This window comes from Trachypithecus francoisi, unplaced genomic scaffold (assembly GCF_009764315.1).
Source record: "Trachypithecus francoisi isolate TF-2019V2 unplaced genomic scaffold, Tfra_2.0 Lachesis_group0, whole genome shotgun sequence".
Lineage (NCBI taxonomy): Eukaryota > Metazoa > Chordata > Mammalia > Primates > Cercopithecidae > Trachypithecus > Trachypithecus francoisi.
Genome location: NW_022681453.1, coordinates 193,922,550 through 193,944,336, shown reverse-complemented (window position 1 = coordinate 193,944,336; position 21,787 = coordinate 193,922,550). Strand labels below are relative to the sequence as shown.

Here is a 21,787-nt window from a genome sequence, read left to right as displayed (position 1 = left end):
TAATTCCATAAAGGTGATTTATGTGCTCATATGAAAATTTTAGCTATTATGATGATGAATTGAAATCATATGAGTTTCTTTGATAACTATCATTTTTGTACCCAGTAGAAAAAAAAATGAGTATTTTTATGTTTATATGGTAAATTTAAGAGGTTTTTTTTTAATATTCTGGGATGGGTTATTTGTTTTTAAGAGATAATTTGTTTCATTGGCACCTTGATTTCTTCGTCAACATACTTTACCCTAAAGATACATGAAATAAAAACTTTTTTCAACAAATTATACATATTTTTTTGCTAGAAAATTATTAAATAGCAAAGTGGAAAAAATACAAAGCTTATAGGGTGTTTTTGGCATTAACTGAATGTCTGAGAAAATATGTTATTTCCTTTTAGAAGTTGTATGCTCCAGGCAGATTCCGAAAAGCTGCGCCAGGCATGGATTAAGGCTGTTCAGACCAGTATTGCTACTGCTTATAGAGAGAAGGGTGATGAATCAGAGGTTAGTAGAGGTATTAGCAATACCAAATAATATATTGCCAAAATTCTTGATTTTAGTTGCAACATAATATGAGTATAGGTAACATCGTTTTTTATGGAAGATGATTTTATGTAATTGAAATGAGTTTTATTTTTAAAATGTGGATTTTTTTATTTCTCTTGATTTCACTTACCATTTTATTTCAGTATTTGTGAATGTATGTTTGTTTTAATATTTGAATATATGAACCAGATTGGAATAAGCTATTTCCCTGTTAGTGTTTTTCCTCCAAAGTATTGTGCCATTTTAGTTAATTATAAAATAAAGTAATCATCATGAAAGGTATTTATAACTGAATGAAAGCAAAAAAGGGAAGCACAATATTGACTCTTAGGTGAAGGCCCCTTAAAAAGATAAGGTGAATGTGGAAACTTAGATCATAGTCTGGCCTCATTTCTCAAAGAGCTTACTAAGGAAGTCTTTTGGGCAAGGCAGTGAGTGAGTAAATGAGTCCTGAGAAATGGAACTCAGCACTTTTGGGTCATCTGGCAAGACTGTGGCATAGGCTTAGTGATAGATAATTGTCGGGAATATGGGGAATCGATTTTTCTCTAAACTGTATTTCAAAACTTACCATGGCCAACTTCCAGCTCCCAAATATAGATCAAAGCAAAACCTTTTCAGACATGGGATTGTGGGGGGCGACTAACTTGATCCAAGCAGAAAGGTGTAGAGATGAAAGCAGGAAGTGGACCAGAAGCCAAGCTTATGTGAACTTGTCGGGGTACGAATGATGGGAACATTGACAAAGGGCATGTTGGCAAAGATAGCCCTCAATATGTCTGTCTCTAGAATCACACGTCTCCAATCTGGACCAGTTGCTCCCTAAGCCTGCAGTATGGCTGTCAGTCTGGGATTTCTGGAGATTCTTCTCTTTCCTGTATCCCGTATCTTTCTCCTTCTTAAAAAAAACTTAAGTACTTTCTCTAGTAGCTTCCTGAAAATGAGGCATTTGTGATTCTATGCATGTCTGAAAATGTCTTGATTCTGTCCTCATATTTGATTGGTAGTTTGGCTGGATATTTTAAGATTGGAAATAATCTTGAGAATTTTAACAGCATTGTTTGTTTTTTTAGTTTCCAGTGTTGATGTTGAAGCTTTTCTTTTTAATGATCTTTTGTATTTCTTCTCTGCAGTTTCTCTGTATTTTCTGGATTGGTATTATGATTTTCTTATTTTTGTGTCCGTGTGTGTTGTTCTGCTCTACTTTCTGGGAAATCTTCTCAGTTAATCTTTCAAGTCTTCTATTGAATATTTCAGTTCTGCTAGCACATATTTAATTTCCAAGAGCTCCGTTTGTTCACTAACTGTTTATAAATATAGACCTGTTCTTTTTTCATGGAATCAGTGTTAGAGCTGTGGTTCTTAACCATCATTGCATACTATGATGTCATCACACAGGGAGCTTAAAAAACCCCCATTGCTTAGGTCCCACCCCAGAACACTTGATGGAGTTGACCATCAATACTTTAACAGGCTTTCTAGGTTAGTTCCATAAACAACCAAGGTTGAGAGCTGTTGCGTTGAAGGCTTCCTTTGGCTATCTGATCATAAATGTTAGGCACTAAAAACTTCTTTGGAAGCTCTGAGCACTGAATTAGGACTTTGTTGACTGTGGCCTTCGCCTAAGTCTGGACCATTTGTTGAGAAACAACCATTGTCAGGGTCTTTTTGAGTCTTTCCGGCTGGTGTGATTTCCCAGAGGAGACCCACTGGTCTCGCCCCACAGGTGGGAGGGACTGCTGGGGAGCCAAGCACTGGGTATCTTAGCATATTGTATATATGTTCATTTCATCCTCTGGCTTCCACGTTTCAGGTGAAGTCGATCCAGAGACACTCTGTTTTAATCCTCCAGAGGATAACTTCGTCATTGTGTTTATGTGTAGAGAGCAGTCAGTCCCCTAGTGGCATGGAGATGGGGGGGCAGCGACAATAGGATTGCACTGTCCTGCTTAAACAATCATTCCTCCTATTAATACTTTTGTGAATTGGTGTTATATTCAGTGCTGTGTTCCTTGAAGTGGCTGACCCAAGTTATGCTGTGCTTGTGTACTTAGTTCTCTAATTTGGTGCAAAAACATTAGCATACAGAGAAAACTTGGGAATGAACCAACCTGATTTCTGTATATAATATTGACATTCTTTCCTTATATAATTGCTCATTAGCTAATTCCCATTATCAAACATGTTCTGGTAAAACAAATATTTCTTTCTTAAAATTTCGGAATAATCCTAAACTTACAGGGAAGGTTTTTTTTGAGGTGGAGTCTCACTCCATTGCCCAGGTGGTCGTGCAGGGGCACGATCTCGGCTCACTGCAACCTCCACCTTCCAGGTTCAGGCGATTCTCCTGCCTCAGCCTCCCCAGTAGCTAGGATTACAGGCGCATGCCACCACGCCCAGCTAATTTTTGTATTTTTAGTAGAGACGGGGTTTCACCACGTTGGCCAGACTGGTCTCGAACTCCTGACCTCAGGTGATCCACCTACCTCGGCCTCCCAAAGTGCTGGGATTACAGGCGTGAGCCACTGGGCCCAGCCTCACAGGGAAGTTCTAAGTACAAAACAAATAACTGTTTCCCCCAAACTTTTTGAGAATAAGTTGCCAGCATGATGCCACATCACTGCATCATTACTTTTTTTTTTTTGGAGACAGTCTCTCTGTCCTCCCAGATGGAGTGCATTGGCGCAGTCTGAGCTCACTGCAATCTCCACCTCCTGGGTTCAAGTGATTCTCGTGCCTCAGCCTCCCAAGTAGCTGGGATGACAGGCACACAGTACCATGCCTGGCTAATTTTTGTATTTTTAGTAGAGGTGGGGTTTTACCATGTTGGCCAGGCTGGTCTGAAACTCCTGGCCTCAAGTGATCCACCCACATCTGCCTCCACCCGCATCTGCCTCCCAAAGTGCTGGAATTACAGGTGTGAGCCACTGCACCTGTCCTGCATCATTGCTTTCTTTTGTTTATTTTTTGAGACAGAGTCTCACTTTGTTTGCCTAGGCCAACATGAAGCGGGTCAATCTCAGCTCACTGCAACCTCTGCCTCCTGGGTTCCAGGGATTCTTGTGCCTCAGCCTCCAGAGTAGCTGGAGTTACAGGTGTACACCAACACACCTGGCTAATTTTTTTTTTGTAATTTTTAGTAGAGCTAGGGTTTCACCATGTTGGCCAGGCTGGTCATAATCCCTGACCTCAAGTGATCCGCCCACCTCAGCCTCCCAGAGTGCTGGGATTACAGGTATGAGCCACTGCACCCGGCCTGCATCATTACTTTAATGAGTCCGTCCCACAACCTAGGACATTCTCCTGTATAATCACAGTATAGCCACCAATCAAGAAATAAACATCGATATGTGACTACTATTTAATTTCCAAACATCATTCAAGTTTTATCATCGTCCTAATGATGTTCTTCATGGCAAAAAGATCTAGTTTACAAGTATAGATAGCATTTAGTTGTTACATCTCTTTAATCTCTTTCAGTTAGGAGTAGTTCCTCATTCTTACCTTGACCTTCTTAATCTTGATAGTTTCGAAAATTAAAGACTAGTTGTTTTGTAGAATGTCCCTCAATTTGGCAGGAATGTTACATAAATGATATTGTGTTCTTTTCACTTTATCCTCTCAGGGGTCACATGATTTTGATTTGTTCCCACTGGTGATGTTAACTTTGATCATTTGATTCAGGGAGTGTCCTGGTGGGTTTCTCTACTGTAGGATTAATCTTTTAAACTTTGTAGGTAATAAGTATTTTGTTGAGGAGGTGCTTTGAAATGAACTTTTGGCAGAGAATGGTGTTTAGAAACCAAAATAAGTTTTTGAGTGTGTATACACATATACGTATTTACATCTTTTAAAAATACATTTATTTACGTTGAAAACCATTAGTGTGCCTGTTGGTATCTCCAGGTTTGGTAGGATTCGTTCTGGTTTTCTCCTTTTCCATATCAATAATTCCTTTCTCTGTGTTGAGAAATCTGGCTCCCATTTGTCTTTAACATGTTTACTTATATGTATGATCCCCCCCCCCCCCCCCCCCCCCCCGTGTGTAACCGATCTTCTCCCAGCTCTGCGTGGGGTGCCCTCTTGCTCCGTCAGACTCTGACACCTCACACTAGGTGGCGCTCCTGCTTCGCTGCCTTCCTTTCCTTACTCAGGCTTCAGCTTCCCTTGCTGAGCCACCTCCCTGTGCAGACATGCTCCTTACCCTTCTTGGGATCTGACAGCCTGCGCATGGTTATGCTTCTGTGTTATTGTGTTTTTCATCCAGCTCGATCCTCTCTAGAATACTGTGTACACACTCTTACCTTGCGTGGTCCTATCTAATGGCTGTTGAATAGAGTTTTCAGGAAGGGCAAGACAAGAGCCAAATTGCATTTTTATTGATTCTTTACTAATATACTGGCTTGTTAAGGTTGAATTTTTTTTATTTATTCATTTTTTTTTTTTTTTTTTTTTTGAGACAGACTCTCGATCTGTTGCCCAGGCTGGAGTGCAGTGGTGTGACTTCTGCTCACTGTAACCTCTGCCTCCCAGGTACAAGCTATTCTCCTGCCTCAACCTCCCAAGTAACTAGGACTACAGGCATGTGCCACCATGCCTGGCTAATTTTTTTTTTGTATTTTTAGTAGAGACAGGGTTTGACCATATTGGCCAGGCTGCTCTCGAACTCCTGACCTTGTGGTCCGCCCACTTCAGCTTCCCAAAGTGCTGAGATTACAGGCATGAGGTACTGTGCCCGACCTGAAGTTTTTTTAAACCAGAAGACGTTTTATAGACCGTATCTGTCCTTGTTTAGGATCTAAGTACCACGTCTTTGTATTTGGTCGTTATGGCCATGTAGTGGGACGGTGGGGAGACAGAGTCTTGCCCTGTTTCCCAGGCTGGAATGCAGTGGTGTGATCATAGTTCACTGAAACCTTGACCTCCTGGGCTCAGGCAATCCTCCCACCTCAGCCTCCTGAGGGACCAGAGGTGTGTACTGCTATGTCTAGCTCATATGTATGTATGTATGTGTGTATGTACATACATATGATGGAGTCTCTGTCACCCAGGCTGGAGTGCAGTGTCATTATCTTGGCTCACTGCAACCTCTGCCTCCTGGGTTTAAGTGATTCTCATGCCTCAGCCTCCTAAGTAGCTGAGACCACAGGTGTGCACCTCCAAGCCTAGCTAATTTGTATGTATGTATGTATTTACGTACATATGATGGAGTCTCATTCTGTCACCCAGGCTGGAGTGCAGTGGCATGGCTCACTGCAACAGCCCTTTCCCGGGTTTAAGCAATTCTCATGCCTCAGCCTTCTGAGTAGCTGTGACCCACAGGTGTGCACCACCATGCCTAGCTAATTTGTATGTTTGTATGATATGTATGTATGTGTGTATTTACACTTGTATGACGGAGTCTCACTCTGTCACCCAGGTTGGAGTCTCACTCTGTCAGCATGATCTTGGCTTACTACAACCTCCGCTTCCTGGGTTTAAGTGATTCTCATGCCTCAGCCTCCTGAGTAGCTGGGATCACAGGCATGTACCACCATGCCCAGCTAATTTTTTTGTATTTGTAGTAGAGACAGGGTTTCACTGTGTTGGCCAGGCTGGTCTTGAACTCCTGGCCTAAAGTGATCCACCCGCCTCAGCCTCCCAAAGTGTTGGGATTACACACGTGAGTCACTGTGTCCAGACATAGTATTTTTTATTATTTTTTAGAGAGAGGCTCTTGCTCTGTTGCCCAGGCTGATCTTGAACACCTGGGCCCAAGTGATCCTCACACTGCAGCTTCCTAAAGTGCTTGGATTAGAGATGTGAGACACCGCTGTCAGCCAAAAAATTAACTTTTTGTCAGTCAGCTATCTTTTACTTTTTTCCGTTTTACCTACTATCCCTTGAAGTTGTAAACATTATATGCTCTGTATTTGATTCACTCAGTAGTTATAATTATGTAGTTGGTCTCTTCTTTAGGATTTATATAAGCTCATACCTTTCCTAGTTACTCACTGCAGTCATTAAAATAACTTGCTTTATCCCTGAAAAGTCTGAAAAAAAAAATGACTAGCTTAAAGTTTATTGAACACCTTGGAAAAGCGTGGTATAAAACAATAATTTATTTCATTCTTGAGTTTTAATAATCCCTTACCTGTTACCTTTGTCTCCACCCTCCATGTTAAACTAGTGTTCCCCTTTCTCTCTGTCTTCATTTTCTGTACATATGTTCATTGTGTCATTTATTATATATAATTTTAAATGTTTACGTTTCTCCCCACTAGAATAAAAGTTCACTGATGGAAGAACCTACATCTTTTTATCCTTGAATTTCTAGCTAGAATATTGCCTGGCTTATGCCTGTAACAGGCCTTTAATTTATTGATTGGAAGCTTTAGTTTGGAGCATGTAGCGTGCAACAAAGTATTTCAGTCTTTTTTTTTAAAAAAACAAGTAATTCTTAATTCTTTTAGAAGCTGGATAAGAAATCATCTCCATCCACAGGAAGCCTAGATTCTGGAAGTGAGTCAAAAGAGAAATTATTGAAAGGAGAAAGTGCGCTTCAGCGGGTCCAGTGTATCCCTGGCAATGCCAGCTGTTGTGACTGTGGCCTGGCAGATCCACGGTGGGCCAGCATCAACCTGGGCATCACCTTGTGTATCGAGTGCTCCGGAATTCACCGGTGGGTAGGCCTGCCCAGGATTAGAATGTCTTCTTTTGGATAAACACAGATTGAAATGGTCATGTTTCATTTGTTAGCTGCCCTTTTCCACTGCCCTAATTTAATCACCAGTTTGTATCTTTGTACCTTTTAAGAAGTGGTTAAAATCCTGGTTTGTAAAAGCTTTTGAGGACTTTGGTTCATCATTCATTACTAAACAGAAGATATGTCCCTATCTGTGTGTGTTGAGGGCTTTGTTAGAGCCTGTGTCACATTAGAACAGAATTTGCACAAATATGCAAACGGAGACTTGATAGTGATGCGCTCGTCTTTTTTCCATTTAGGAGTCTTGGGGTTCATTTTTCAAAAGTACGATCTTTAACCTTGGACACCTGGGAGCCGGAACTTTTAAAGGTAAAACAACAACAAAAAATTTTGCTTTAAAAATTTTCATATTTTCACATAAAAAAAGGAATAAATGGAAATGACAGAAGAGGGATGTCATAGAAGTAATGGGACCTCAAAAGGGCTCATGGTTAAGGAAAAGGAGAGAGGCTGGTGTGGTAGCTCATGCCTGTGATGCTAGCACTTTGAGAGGTCGAGGTGGGCAGATCATCCTTGAGGTCAGGAGTTTGAGACCAGCCTGGCCAACATAGCAAAACCTTGTCTCTACTACAAATACAAAAACTAGTTGGGTGTGGTGATGGCCATCTGTAATCCCAGCTACTCGGGAGGTTGAGGCAGAAAAATCACTCGAACCCAGGACGTGGAGGTTGCAGTGGGCCAAGATCACGCCACTGCACTCCAGCCTGGGTGATGGAATGAGACTCTGTCTCAAAAAAATTAAAATAAAATAAAATAAAATAAAAATAGGAGAAAAAGGGAAACCATTCTCTTGCCTGTGAGAGTACTCTTCCCAGACTTTACTCCTGTTGTTGGGTCCAGAGGGCATTTTAATCCTCTTGTTATCTCATCCCAGGCCTTGCCCACTCCCACATCTCACCTGTCCCAATACTTTAACCTCTATTCTCTAGATAGTGGTAATGTCATCTTAATGTCTGTTAGTGTCCCTTTTACCTACATATGATTTTTCAGGGAAATGGTTTGGGTGATCTGCTGTTGGTAAAAATGTTTGTTTTTGTGGTCAAGCCTGGAATTGGGCATAACTAGAAGCAATAAGATTAGCCAAGACGGTACAGATATAATTTACTAGCGAGGCAAGGAGAGCTTGAACAGAATTAAAGAGGTGAGTAGCAGATGGAAAGGAAAATCTAGAAGAATTTGGAACATATGACTAGGAATTGTTTGTTATCTGAAGACAGAACCCAACCCAAAAAGAGGTAAAAGTTCAAAAATAATTACCAGAAAGTTATAAATTTGATAGATTTGCATATTTCTAGGAACTAGACGTGAAAACTGAAAAGAATAGATACTTAATTTTTAACTTACCGTCCTAAGACTGGCTAGTACTTACTGTATAGATAATGCTTTGTTGTCATACTTCTTGCCTTACTGTGGACATAGAGATAGATACAATAGCTGTGATATGTGGCTAGATAGATACATAGATAGGCATGTAGAGAGATGGAATGACTCTGGTGGGGTTGATAATCTTCTAGGGGAGGTAGTTTGGTGAAGAACAGCAAAGTGATAATATTACTCTCAGTTCTTGTTTCATTTTGTTTTAATATAAAACTTCTTGGTAGAATAAGCAACTGTGGAATATGCAAGGGAATTAGTTACCTGTACTTGCTTAAAGGACTTTTAAATTTTAGCTTATTTTAAGGTCTTTAATGTATAGCTTATTTTTCTATTTTTTTTGCCAAACAGCTTATGTGTGAGTTGGGGAATGATGTTATAAATCGAGTTTATGAAGCTAATGTGGAAAAAATGGGAATAAAGAAGCCACAACCAGGACAAAGGTACTATTTCACTTGTCTGTTTCCCCCTAATTAGGAATATAGCTATGATTTTTATTTCACTGTAGTGATTGATTTATAACATTGAGACAAAGTGTTTAAAAGCAGTCATTGCCACTTCTGTTCAAATGTTGGCTATCTCTTTCTTCGGTATGTTAATTAGATAATTATATTGTATTGAACAGATAACCAATGATAGTCTGTAGGGTAGAGAGAGCTTAAAAATTAGGGCTCTACAAGGCCGGGCGCGCTGGCTCACGCCTGTAATCCCAGCACTTTGGGAGGCCGAGGCGGGCGGATCATGAGGTCAGGAGATCGAGACCATCCTGGCTAACACCGTGAAACCCCGTCTCTACTACAAATGCAAAAAATTAGCCGGGCGAGGTGGCGGGCGCCTGTAGTCCCAGCTATTCAGGAGGCTGAGGCAGGAGAATGGCGTGAAGCCGGGAGGCGGAGCTTGCAGTGAGCCAAGATCATGCCGCTGCACTCCAGCCTGGGCGATAGAGCAACACTCCATCTCAAAAAAAAAAAAAAAAAAAAAAAATTAGGGCTCTACATAGGAGTGTAGAAACCCTTAACAGTCAGTTAAAGCAGACCAAAGTTCTGTCCACGGCAGCAGCATTGCAAAAGGAGTAATCTGTTCATTACTGTCTCTAAGGATCAAGTTTCTGTTCATCTACAGTGGATAATTTTACATTATTCATACTTAATTTAGCAAAGATTTATTAATCACATAGTTTATGCATGGCATTACAGTATCGAAGAACTAAAGATGCTAAGTGTGCCTCCGGAAGGGGAGAGTACTTGATTGCTGTGTTTGAAATTATTCTTCCAATTCTGTATAAGGAGGGCTCATTGAATGCAGTGGCTAAGAGTTGGTACCTGCAAAGCACATGATTTTTGTTGTTGATACTGATTGCATTCTAAGTCTTTATGTATGGCCAATTGTATTTAAAAGTTATTGCTGTCTAAACCGGTATCATTTAAATCAGAATCTTAATTATTTACTAAAACAAGACTGAGTTATTTCAGACCTTGAAATAGCCTTCTATTTTAACCAAAGACCTAAACTTTTTAAGAGGATATAAGTAAAAAGTATAAAACAGATATGGCATTTTATGATGGTATCATAAATTAGAAGTTTATTTTATTTCTTCTTAAATTAATAATGCTATATGTTGTTTTAAAGTGGTCTTATGAAAAATTATGGCCATCAGTAGTGCTAGTTCAGTATGTGAAATTATTTCTTTGAGTAAAAATGAAAATAAAGTTACTTTCTATAAATGTTTAATTTTTTTTTTCTGGTGATGTTTTCTACTCTGCAAAAAGCATGAGGGGAGTATAGAAATGAATAGCACAGAAATTAAGAGAAAGGAAGAGTACCATATTAATATTTGTGATTTTTCAGTTAGGTTATTGTTTATATTTCACTTGAGTATGAAATCATAGTTCATTAGGTATTTGGAAGGAAAACATATTATATATATGTATAATGTCACAGATTCAGTTTTAACCAGTATTACATTCAGTGACTTTGTTTGAATATATTCAATATATAATGGCTTGTTTGGTATTAGCCATACTAAGAGATTAAGCAAAATATCGTGACTTTTTATGTATATCAGACAGGAAAAGGAGGCATATATCAGAGCAAAATATGTGGAGAGGAAATTTGTGGATAAATATTCTATATCATTGTCACCTCCTGAGCAGCAAAAAAAGTTTGTCTCTAAAAGTTCTGAAGAAAAGAGGCTGAGCATTTCTAAATTTGGGCCAGGGGACCAAGTCAGAGCATCTGCCCAAAGTTCAGGTATTGCAAACTTTCTTACTGTGTCTATAGCTGTTTTCTTAAGCTCAGATCACTTTTATAATCCCTGAACTAATAGCCATTGTTGTATTTTTTAATGTTAAAAACCTGTTCCCTTCTACATATTCTAAGAAAAACTGAATTTCTATGTCTTTAAAATAGTTAACTTTAAACAACGCCATAATATTTCACCTTGCTAGGTAATATGTATATTCTAAAGAATAAAACTGCTTAAAATGCAAGGGGAGATGGGAATTGTAAACCTGACATTCCAAAAGCCCTAAGTATCTGATTAACTACCTGATTTCCTTCCTATTTTTCCTCCTAAATTTTTTCCCAGTAACGTTTTTTCCTGCCCTTTTCCCTTCTTACGGCCTGCTTTGTGCTTTGCTAACTTGCATGTCCCCAGTGATTGCTGTAAATAGCGACGAGGCCAGGCGGGAGTCTCTGTTTTGTCCTGATGAGCTAGATTCACTCTTCTCCTACTTTGATACTTCTTCAAAACTGCGTAGTAGTAAGTACTACTCTTGGGGAGCATTCCAAGTCTGTGCCAGTGGTCATTGTGCGGTGTGGCCATCTCTGTAGATGTTACCCATTGTCTGAGAATTACACATTCTTACCGTTCATATCTTAAATTCAGCTCTTTACTACCCCTGACATATTATGGAGTAATGAGATGTGTTACAACTCTGAAAATAAGTTTATTTTCAGGTTTTGTGATTGATTTATATCTTGATAAGCTAAGTGTTGAAAAGGGTTAAAATTATATTAAACACATTCTACTCGTGGTGCCTGAGTTCATGTTGATGTGTAAGAGCTCATTTTAAAACCTTGTTTGTGGGAGATTGTTTTCTAAATGGCATGAACTTTAATCATTAGTTAATTTTTCTTTAAAACAGTCAAAAGTAATGACAGTGGAATTCAGCAGAGCTCTGATGATGGAAGAGAATCTTTACCCTCCACAGTGTCAGCCAATAGTTTATATGAACCTGGTGAGTTCTGATGAAACTCAATATTAATTGGTTTTGTTTGCTGAAAAATGCATGTGGTAAATGTCTACTCTTGATTATATATATATATATATATTTTTTTTTTTTTGAGATGGAGTTTTACTGCCCAGACTAGAGTGCAGTGTTGGGATCTTGGCTCACTGTAACCTCCGCCTTCCAGTTTCAAGTGATTCTCCTGCCTCAGCCTCCTGAGTAGCTGGGATTACAGGAACCCACCACCACAACCAGCTAATTTTTGTGTTTTTAGTAGGGAGGGGGTTTCACCATGTTGGCCAGGCTGGTCTCAAACTCCTGACCTTGTGATCCACCCGCCTTAGCCCCTCAAAGTGCTGGGATTTGAGCACCCGGCCCTACTCTTGATGAAATATTTTAAAGGAAGTGGTTAGTCTTTTAGAAGGTAACTAGGGGAGGAGTAATACTCTTAAATGAGAAAGCAGCGATTTCTTCATATTTGGAAATTCTGTTCTAGTTATATATTGTTTATACATTTTTAAAATTTTTATTTATTTATTTATTTTTGAGATGGAGTCTCACTCTGTCACCCAGGATGGAGTGCAGTGGTGTGATCTCTGCTCACTGCAAGCTCTGCCTCCCAGATTCACGCCATTTGCCTGCTTCAGCCTCCCGAGTAGCTGGGACTACAGATGCCCACCACCATGCCTAGCTAATTTTTTTTTTTTTGTATTTTTAGTAGAGACGGGGTTTCACTGTGTTAGCCAGGATGGTCTCGATCTCCTGACTTCGTGATCCACCCACCTCGGCCTCCCAAAGTGCTGGGATTACAGGCGTGAGCCACCACGCCTGGCCTACATTTTATTTTTTATTTTGAGTCTCACTCTGTTGTCCAGGCTGGAGTGCAGTGGCACAATCTTGGCTCACTGCAACCTCCACCTTCTGGGTTCACGCAGTTCTCCCACTTAGCCTCCCAAGTAGCTGGGTTACAGGCGTGTGCCACCATGCCCAGCCAATTTTTGTATTTTTAGTAGAGATGGGGTTTCACCATGGTGGCCAGACTGGTCTTGAACTCCTGACCTCAAGTGATCCACCTGTCTCAGCCTCCCAAAGTGCTGGGATTATAGGCATCAGCCAGCACACCTGACCCATAATTGTACATTCTTCCAAGCCTCGTGGTATGTGCTAAAAGTGCCTTACCAATTGCCATGGATAATTTTTAATCCACATGAACTGTGTGTCTTATTATCCTTTATCTTTCCTTGTGGCTATCCTATCAGGAGAACGAGATCAGCAACTCCCTCCCCATTAGATTTCTCTTTTGATTTGTGCTGTACGCCTTTGTTCTCTCCTCCATGATTTCAGTGATTTTGGTCCTGCAGAATACTCAGGGGAGTCAGCACTCTTCAAATTATTTGAAGTGCTTGTAGTGCAAATTGGGATGGTATTAGACCATCCTAGGAATGAAGGGAGGTTTGGTCTAGTAGTAAAAGTTTTTATGGATTCTTGCTGCTGCTTAAGTCCCGACATTTAGGAATATACTCAATTTTAATCTAGTACAGAGTAATTAGCCTGTCCCTTGGATACTGGCAAGAACAGAAAGGCCTGACATAGCAGTGATTGTCTTCATAGGAGAAGAAGGTGGAATGTTGGCGAATATCTATGTGAAAATCTCCCATAAGCTCATTATGATAGATTAATGGTTTCTTATATCATAGCTTTATTTTTTAAAAATTGTGATAAAATGCACATAAAATTTATCTTAACCTTTTTTTTTTTGAGACTGAGTCTCGCTCTGTTACCCAGGCTGAAGTGCAGTGGTGCAATCTCAGCTCACTGCAACCTCCGCTTCCCAGGTTCAAGTGATTCTCCTGCCTCAGTCTCCCAGGTAGATGGGATTACAGGTCCCCGCTACCATGCCTGGCTAATTTCTGTATTTTTAGTAAAGAAGAGGTTTCACCATGTTGTCCAGGCTAATTTTGAACTCCTGACCTCAAGTGATCCACCCGCCTCAGCCTCCCAAGTGCTGGGATTACAGGCGTGAGCCACTGTGCCCGGCCCATCTTAACCATTTTTAAGTGTACGGTTTAGTGGCATTAAGTGTATTCACATTAGTGTGCTACCATTACTGCCATTCATCCACAGAACTCTTTTTATCTTGTAAAACTGGAACTATACCTATTAAATATTTTTTTCTTTTTCTGCCAGGAGCTCATTTCTGTTGATGTATTTGTGTTTGCTTTTCAGAAGGAGAAAGGCAAGATTCTTCTGTGTTTCTGGACTCGAAACATCTTAATCCAGGCCTTCAGCTTTATAGGGCGTCATACGAAAAAAACCTTCCTAAAATGGCTGAGGCTTTGGCTCATGGCGCAGATGTGAATTGGGCCAATTCCGAGGAAAACAAAGCAACACCACTTATTCAGGCTGTATTAGGGGTATGCGTTTATACAATGACATTTTCAATAGCAATCAAATATAAAAAAAATCGTAATACGTTCTGAACTGGCTTTAGTATTATCTTTGCTTCAAGAGATGGGTTGGAAAATAGAAGGAACCTCTGTGCTATTAATAGTAGTGGTTTCTGAGCATCACTTCGATTGTTTCAACAGTTTTTTTACAGTGGAAGAGAATTCTGATAATAAAAGTATCTAGTGTGTTTTGCTAGTTCACAAACTGCAAATGAATCTCTTAGAATTAGTTCTTGGGAAGAAAATTATGTAATTTATAATTTCTCTGCTTTGGCTGAGGGATATTTTTTCTTTTGGAGAGAATGAAATGGAAATACTATTTGAGTAAAGAAAACTGTTTTTAAAAAGAAATGTATTACTGTTTCTTGTTATTTGCTTTTGTATATAGTTATCCTCTTTTTTCCTTTAAGGGCTCTTTGGTGACATGTGAGTTCCTCCTACAGAATGGTGCTAATGTCAACCAAAGAGATGTCCAAGGGCGGGGACCGTTGCACCATGCCACCGTCTTAGGGCACACAGGGTAACTGCAGTGCTTTAATATTTAAGGAGACTTTATTTGAAAAATTATTTTGAATTAATATTTTCGTTTTTCTCAGGTTAAAGTTTTTAGGTAGTGTTTGTAAAGAGATGTGTTCCATGACTTATTTTGTCATGATGGAATTTGAAAGTTAAAAAAATCTCATTCTGAAAAAGCTACTATTGGTTTTCAGATAATGAAAGAAAATGTTGGCTTTATATGAAAAATTTGTGTCTTAAACGCTTGTTTCTTAATAAGACATCTCAGGGTATCCGATTATTACATGGCAGATAAGCAAGAAGCTCTTATTTTAAAATGTTTTTAAAATAGCATCTTCATTTATTTAGAGACAGGTTCTCACCCTGTTGCCCAGGCAGGAGTGCAGTGGTGTGATCATAGCTCACTATAGCCTTGAACTCCTGGGCTCAAGCGATCGTCCCCTAGTAGCTTGTATTATAGGCGTGAGCCCTGTGTCTGGCTATTTTTGTTAATTAATTAATTTATTTGTTTATTTTGAGATAACGTCTTGCTCTGTCACCCAGGCTGGAGTGCAGGGGCCTGATCTCAGCTCACTGTAACCTCCGCCTCCTGAGTTCATGCTGTTCTCCTGCCCCAGCCCCCTGAGTAGCTGGGACTACAGGTGTGTGCTGCGACACCTGGCTAATTGTTTGTATTTTTAGTAGAGATGAGGTTTCATCATGTTGGCCAGGCTGGTCTTGAACTCCTGACCTCAGGTGTTCCGCCCGCCTCAGCCTCCCTTAGTGCTGGGATTACAAGCATGAGCCACCGTGCCCGGCCATGTCTGGGCATTTTTATCATGGCTTGTTTTCTTCTATCAGCAAGGAGCAAGGAGATTCAGTCTGACAACTTCATCAATAAAACTTTCTACACTTGAAAAAGGTAGTATTTAAGGTAGTACTTAACTCATCCTTTGTATTTTCTTCTTTTTTTTAAGAGATGGGAGTCTCACTGTGTTGCTCAGGTTGGAGTGTGGTGACTGTTCATAGGCACATTCACAGCTCACCACAGCCTTGAATTCTGGGGCTCAGGGTCTCCTGCCTCAGCTCAGCTCCCCAATGGCTGGGACTACAGGCACTCCCTGCCACTCCTGGCTAATTTTTAAATTTTTTTTAGAGACAGGGTGTTGCTATGTTGCTCAGGCTGGTCTTGAACTTCTGACCTCAAGTGATACCCCATACCTCTGCCTTCTGAGTAGCTGAGATTACAGGTGCTTACCTTGCCCAGCCATTATTTTCTTCTTAAACTATCAAAATTCTTTCCATTTTATTTCATAGACTCCATTTAGTCATTCTTTCATATTTTTAAATTTTTATCAGTTTATTCAAGTAATTAATATTTGCGAGTACAGCAAGATTACTTCCCATTCTTTGCTGTTGTATTATCATTATTGTGAAGTTTACATTGCCTTGGCTTTCTTCATTTTCAAATAATGACCTTGAGTGATCTTTTTTCATTTAGGTTTATAGATACCTGTGCGCATCTTTTTATGATATTCTTTTTTTGGAAGACAGTGTCTCGCTCTCGCCCAGGCTGGAGTGCAGTGGTGTGATCTCGGTTCACTGCAAGCTCTGCTTCCCAGGTTCACGCCATTCTCCTGCCTCAGCCTCCTGCGTAGCTGGAACTACAGGCACCCGCCACCACGCCAGGCTAATTTTTTTTTTGTAGTTTTAGTAGAGACAGGGTTTCACGGTATTAGCCAGGATAGTCTCGATCTCCTGAGCTCGTGATCCACCCACCTCGGGCCTCCCAAAGTGCTGGGATTACAGGCGTGAGCCACTGTGGCCCGGCCTTTTTATGATACTCTTTGAGGGTAGGGACCACACCTTATATATCCACCATGCTGTCTTTATAGCACCAGATTAAATAAGATAATGTATGCAAAAATACCTTGAGACTTATAAAATGTTGATCTTGATAAGCTTTTATTAGTAGAGTTAGTGTTCAATTAATAGTTGTAGAATGAAAGAAGAATTTCCTAATGAAAATGTTATTTCTTTAAGTTAAGTAGTACTTTTTTAAGGTGAATACTGATTTTTTTTTCTTACTGACAATATCTCAAAAATGCTGTTTTCTTAAACAGGCAGGTATGTTTATTCCTAAAACGAGGTGCCAATCAACATGCCACCGATGAAGAAGGGAAAGACCCTTTGAGTATAGCTGTGGAAGCAGCCAATGCTGATATAGTAACCTTGTAAGTACTTCCCTTTTACTTGACTATTTCCATACAGTGAATTGCAGTTGTCCCTCGGTTATCCACAGTGAATTGGTTCCAAGACCCTGTGGATACCAACATCCACATATGCTCATGTCCCTTATATAAAATGGTATGTATTTACACGTAACTTACGTACCTCCCCCCATATACTTTAAATCATCTCTACTTATTACACCTCATACAATGGAAATGCTATGTAGTTTTTATACTATAGTGTTTTGTATTTGTATTTACTTATTTATTTATTTTTTTGAGACCGACTCTCGCTCTGTTGCCTAGAGTGGATTGCACTGGCTCACTGCAACCTCTACCTCCCAGGTTTAAGAGATTCTCCTGCCTCAGCCTCCCTAGTAGCTGGGATTACAGGCGTGATCCACCACAACCTACTAATTCTTGTATTTTTAGTAGAGACGGGGTTTCACCATGTTGGCCAGGCTGGTCTTAAACGCCTGACCTCAAGTGATCCGCCCACCTCGGCCTCCCAAAGTGCTGGGATTACAGGGGTGAGCCACTGTGCCTAGTGATTATTTTGTATTTTTATTTTTATTTTTGAGACGGAGTCTCACTCTGTCACCCAGGCTGGACTGCAGTGGGACCATGTTGGCTCACTGCAACCTCCCATCTCCTGGGTTCAAGCAATTCTCCTGTCTCAGCCTCCTTAGTAGCTGGGATTACAGGCACCCACTACCATGCCCAGCTAATTTTTTTATATTTTTAGTAGAGACGGGGTTTCACCATGTTAGCCAGGATGGTCTCGATCTCCTGACCTCGTGATCCGCCCGTCTCGGCCTCCAAAGTGCTGGGATTACAGGCTTGAGCCACCGCGCCCGGCCGCTATGTAGTTTTTATACTATAGTGTTTTGTATTTGTATTTACTTATTTATTTATTTTTTTGAGACCGACTCTCGCTCTGTTGCCTAGAGTGGATTGCACTGGCTCACTGCAACCTCTACCTCCCAGGTTTAAGAGATTCTCCTGCCTCAGCCTCCCTAGTAGCTGGGATTACAGGCGTGATCCACCACAACCTACTAATTCTTGTATTTTTAGTAGAGACGGGGTTTCACCATGTTGGCCAGGCTGGTCTTAAACGCCTGACCTCAAGTGATCCGCCCACCTCGGCCTCCCAAAGTGCTGGGATTACAGGGGTGAGCCACTGTGCCTAGTGATTATTTTGTATTTTTATTTTTATTTTTGAGACGGAGTCTCACTCTGTCACCCAGGCTGGACTGCAGTGGGACCATGTTGGCTCACTGCAACCTCCCATCTCCTGGGTTCAAGCAATTCTCCTGTCTCAGCCTCCTTAGTAGCTGGGATTACAGGCACCCACTACCATGCCCAGCTAATTTTTTAATATTTTTAGTAGAGACGGGTTTCAGCATGCTGGCCAGGCTGGTCTTGAACTCCTGACCTCAGGTGATCCACCCACCTCGGCCTCCCAAAGTGCCGGGATTACAGGTGTGAGCCACCACACTTGGCCGATTATTTGTATTTTTAAATTGTTGTATGGTTATTTTTTTATTGCCTTTTTTCCCCTGATTATTTTGCATTGGTGATTGGTTGAACCCACAGAGAAAGACAGCCAACTGCACTTCCACAGAATGCTAACATAGCGTTGTGCATTGTGTGAACTTCGAAGTTGGCTGGTATTTACTTCGTGCCATGTACTTCTCTAAGCACGTTAAACGTATTAAACACTTTAAATGCATGAACTTATTTGGTTCTTGCAGCAACTCTATGAGGAAGATATTGTTAATATTGTCTTCATTTTATAGAAAAAGAAGCCAAGCCATAGATCATTTGAGATGTTAGTACGTGGTGGAGTTGGGATTGGAAACCAAGAATTGTGTCCCTAAAACCCATGTTCTTAGCCATTTGTGCTATACTGCCTGATACAGAAACAGAAAACCAGTGACTTTAAAACAGTTTCTTTTTTTTTTTTTTTTGAGACAGAGTGTTGCTCTTGTCGCCCAGGCTGGAATGCAGCGGCACGATCTTAGCTCAGCAACCTCTGCCTCCCGGGTTCTAGCGATTCTCCCGCCTCAGCCTCCTGAGTAGCTGGGATTACAGGCATGCGCCACCATGCCTGGCTAATTTTGTATTTTTAATAGATGAGGTTTCTCCATGTTGGCCAGGCTGGTCTTGAACTCCTGACCTCAGGTGATCCGTCCACTTCGGCCTCCCAAAGTGCCGGGATTACAGGCGTGAGCCACCGCGCCCGGCTGAAATGGTTTCTTTATCTTTTTGTATAGTATGAGGGCAGAGGCTGGGATTGTTAGAGTAACAGGTAATTATTCTACTACCTTGAGAATTAGAGGATTCTACAATTCTGTAGGCAAGACAGTTGCATTGATGTTAGTAATTTGAGAAGTTCCATTACCTCTGGGCAGTGGTAGGAATTTGTACTTGTTTTTAAAAAGAATTGTCCACATAAAACCAGGTGCTGCCGCCCCAATCCAAGCTGCTCAGGAGATTGAGGTGGGAGGGCTGCTTAAGCCCAGAAACCGGAGAAAAGCCTGGGCAACCCAGCGAGACCCTGTCTCTACAAAAAATTAAAAATTAGCCAGGTGTGGTGGCACATGCTTGTAGTCATAGCTACTTGGGAGGATGAACGAGAAAAAAAAAATTATTTACCTGAATACTTGATTAATTTTAAGATTAAAATGCATGCTTTTGAATGTTTGAATAAAATTTAATGTGATCTTTTAAATAATTTTGAGGTCTTAATTTGATTTACATATCAGATCAAAGTAGTTTATTACACATGGAATTCAGAAAATTAATTGCCACCTATATACCTTATTATGTAGGAAATCTCAAGCATATTTTGTATTGTCACTTACTTATTTTATCCTGGGCTAAATGAAGCCCATAATTGCTTATCCCCCATCACTGGAGAAGAAATAGGTCCATTCAAACTCCTGAGCTCCTGCTGAGAATTCTTGACCTCTCATATGTCACTCTTCTGCCAAATAAAACATCAAAACGGCAAAACATACTTTCTCAGATCCTTTCCCCCAAGGAGGGGTTACTGTTATTATGGAGGCTATTGCAGGAAAATGTAGAACTCTTAAATCATTACAGATTGACAGTAGAAGAAAGATAAGTTATTCAAGAAAAGATAGGAATGATATAAAGAAGCTCTGCAGGCAGCTTCCAAGGCAATACCTGTATAGCAATGGACCCTTCCCTTAAAAATAATCTGTTCTCAGATCGTCTAAATTTTCTTGTTTTACTTGGTGTGAGTGCTTCAGTTTCACTTAAGAATTTTTGTAAGTAAGCATCCTCTGTAAAAACCCAAATGCCAAAGGAAGATTTGTGGAACTGTTGTTAATACACAGAGTGGTCAAGTGAGGAGATGAAGGGAATTGTGGAACTTTGAAGACAGGAAAATTCCATGTCACACGCTGCAGTTGCCAGAGAGAACATTTCAGAAGAGGGTGATGGAGGTCTGAGAAGGCAGTGGAGATTCGGTGGCCCAGAGGGACAGACGAGAGGTAGAGTAGGAGAGGGGTACCAAACACAGTATTTGTCTATTTTAAAATGTTGCTTAAAGGCAATACTTAGCTTCTGAACCTGGTGCTGCGTGTCATCTGCTGCCAAGATGAATAACCTAAAAAGAATATATAAGCAATATGGTAATGTTGGGAAATTCTTGATAACCCAGTCATTTATTATAATGTTTGTATATCAAAATATATTCCCAGTATTTAGAGGCGACACATGCTGTTTAGATGTCTGGAACGACCTCACTTCAGGGCGAACCAGAGTGAACTTATGACAGAGTCTCACTTCTGCACTGTAGAAGCAATAATTTCAACAGCTGGCAGTTAAAATTTGACAGGTTGCTGTAAGAGCCAGGAATTCTCAGGCATCTGGAGGGAGCAAGCCACTAGAGGTGCTGCAGGGATGCTGCTGAAGTAGAACTAAAATGCAGTGGTTGGAAAAGTTTTGTTGTCCTTTCTCATGAGAATTGTATGAAGGTGAGATAGTTATCTTTGTACCTCAGATTGCTGGGTTTGATAAACTAAAAGCCAGATTATTTTAATGGCAAATAAAAGTCATTTACATTAGTACATGTATTACCTGTTTATAGACTTTATTTATGACATTGTATAATGTCATCTAAAACACTATTTTATTTATTTTTAGGTTACGTTTAGCAAGAATGAATGAAGAGATGCGGGAATCAGAAGGACTTTATGGACAGCCAGGTCAATATTCTACTAATAACCATACTGAAATGCAGTATAAGAAATGCATTCAGGAATTTATCAGTTTACAACTGGAAGATTCATAGGTCTTTAACTAATGTGATACTATAGAGTTTTTATAACCTACTTGTAAATTGTGAGTTGTTAGCTTTGTACTGTACTTAACTGAATCCTTGGGTGGCTAATCCTGGGCCTTTAAAAATTCGTAACTCTTCCTTTGACAGTACACATTGACTTGCTCTATTTAACTCTGGCTGCTGACTTCTTTATTTGCTGTACAGATGTCTTCCATATACATTCCAGTGAAGTGAATGGAATGGTAAAAATATTCTTTATATACTTACAGCAGCAAAATCATTGTTTTCTTTTTGGAATTCTTTTTAGCTGTCAAGTGAATTTAACAAAATTGTTTTCTTTTTGTTATTCAGGGAATTTCTATAAATTACGTTCAGGGAAAAAAAAAAATCACCATGTGTCTGGCATA

At 40.2% G+C, this 21,787-nt stretch overlaps 1 protein-coding gene across 2 annotated transcripts in view; it reads left to right on the top strand.

Annotated features, from left to right (window-relative positions):
- ACAP2 (ArfGAP with coiled-coil, ankyrin repeat and PH domains 2) overlaps positions 1-21,787 on the top strand; it is a 177,858-nt gene that overhangs the window by 145,282 nt on the left and 10,789 nt on the right. For both annotated transcript variants that reach the window (XM_033213108.1, XM_033213109.1), the window contains exons 13-22: positions 396-501; positions 6,996-7,204; positions 7,528-7,597; positions 9,014-9,105; positions 10,728-10,912; positions 11,809-11,901; positions 14,119-14,306; positions 14,750-14,859; positions 16,958-17,068; positions 21,242-21,303. In XM_033213108.1, the coding sequence (XP_033068999.1) occupies positions 396-501; positions 6,996-7,204; positions 7,528-7,597; positions 9,014-9,105; positions 10,728-10,912; positions 11,809-11,901; positions 14,119-14,306; positions 14,750-14,859; positions 16,958-17,068; positions 21,242-21,303 (1,226 nt within the window). The remainder of the gene's footprint in view (positions 1-395; positions 502-6,995; positions 7,205-7,527; positions 7,598-9,013; positions 9,106-10,727; positions 10,913-11,808; positions 11,902-14,118; positions 14,307-14,749; positions 14,860-16,957; positions 17,069-21,241; positions 21,304-21,787) is intronic.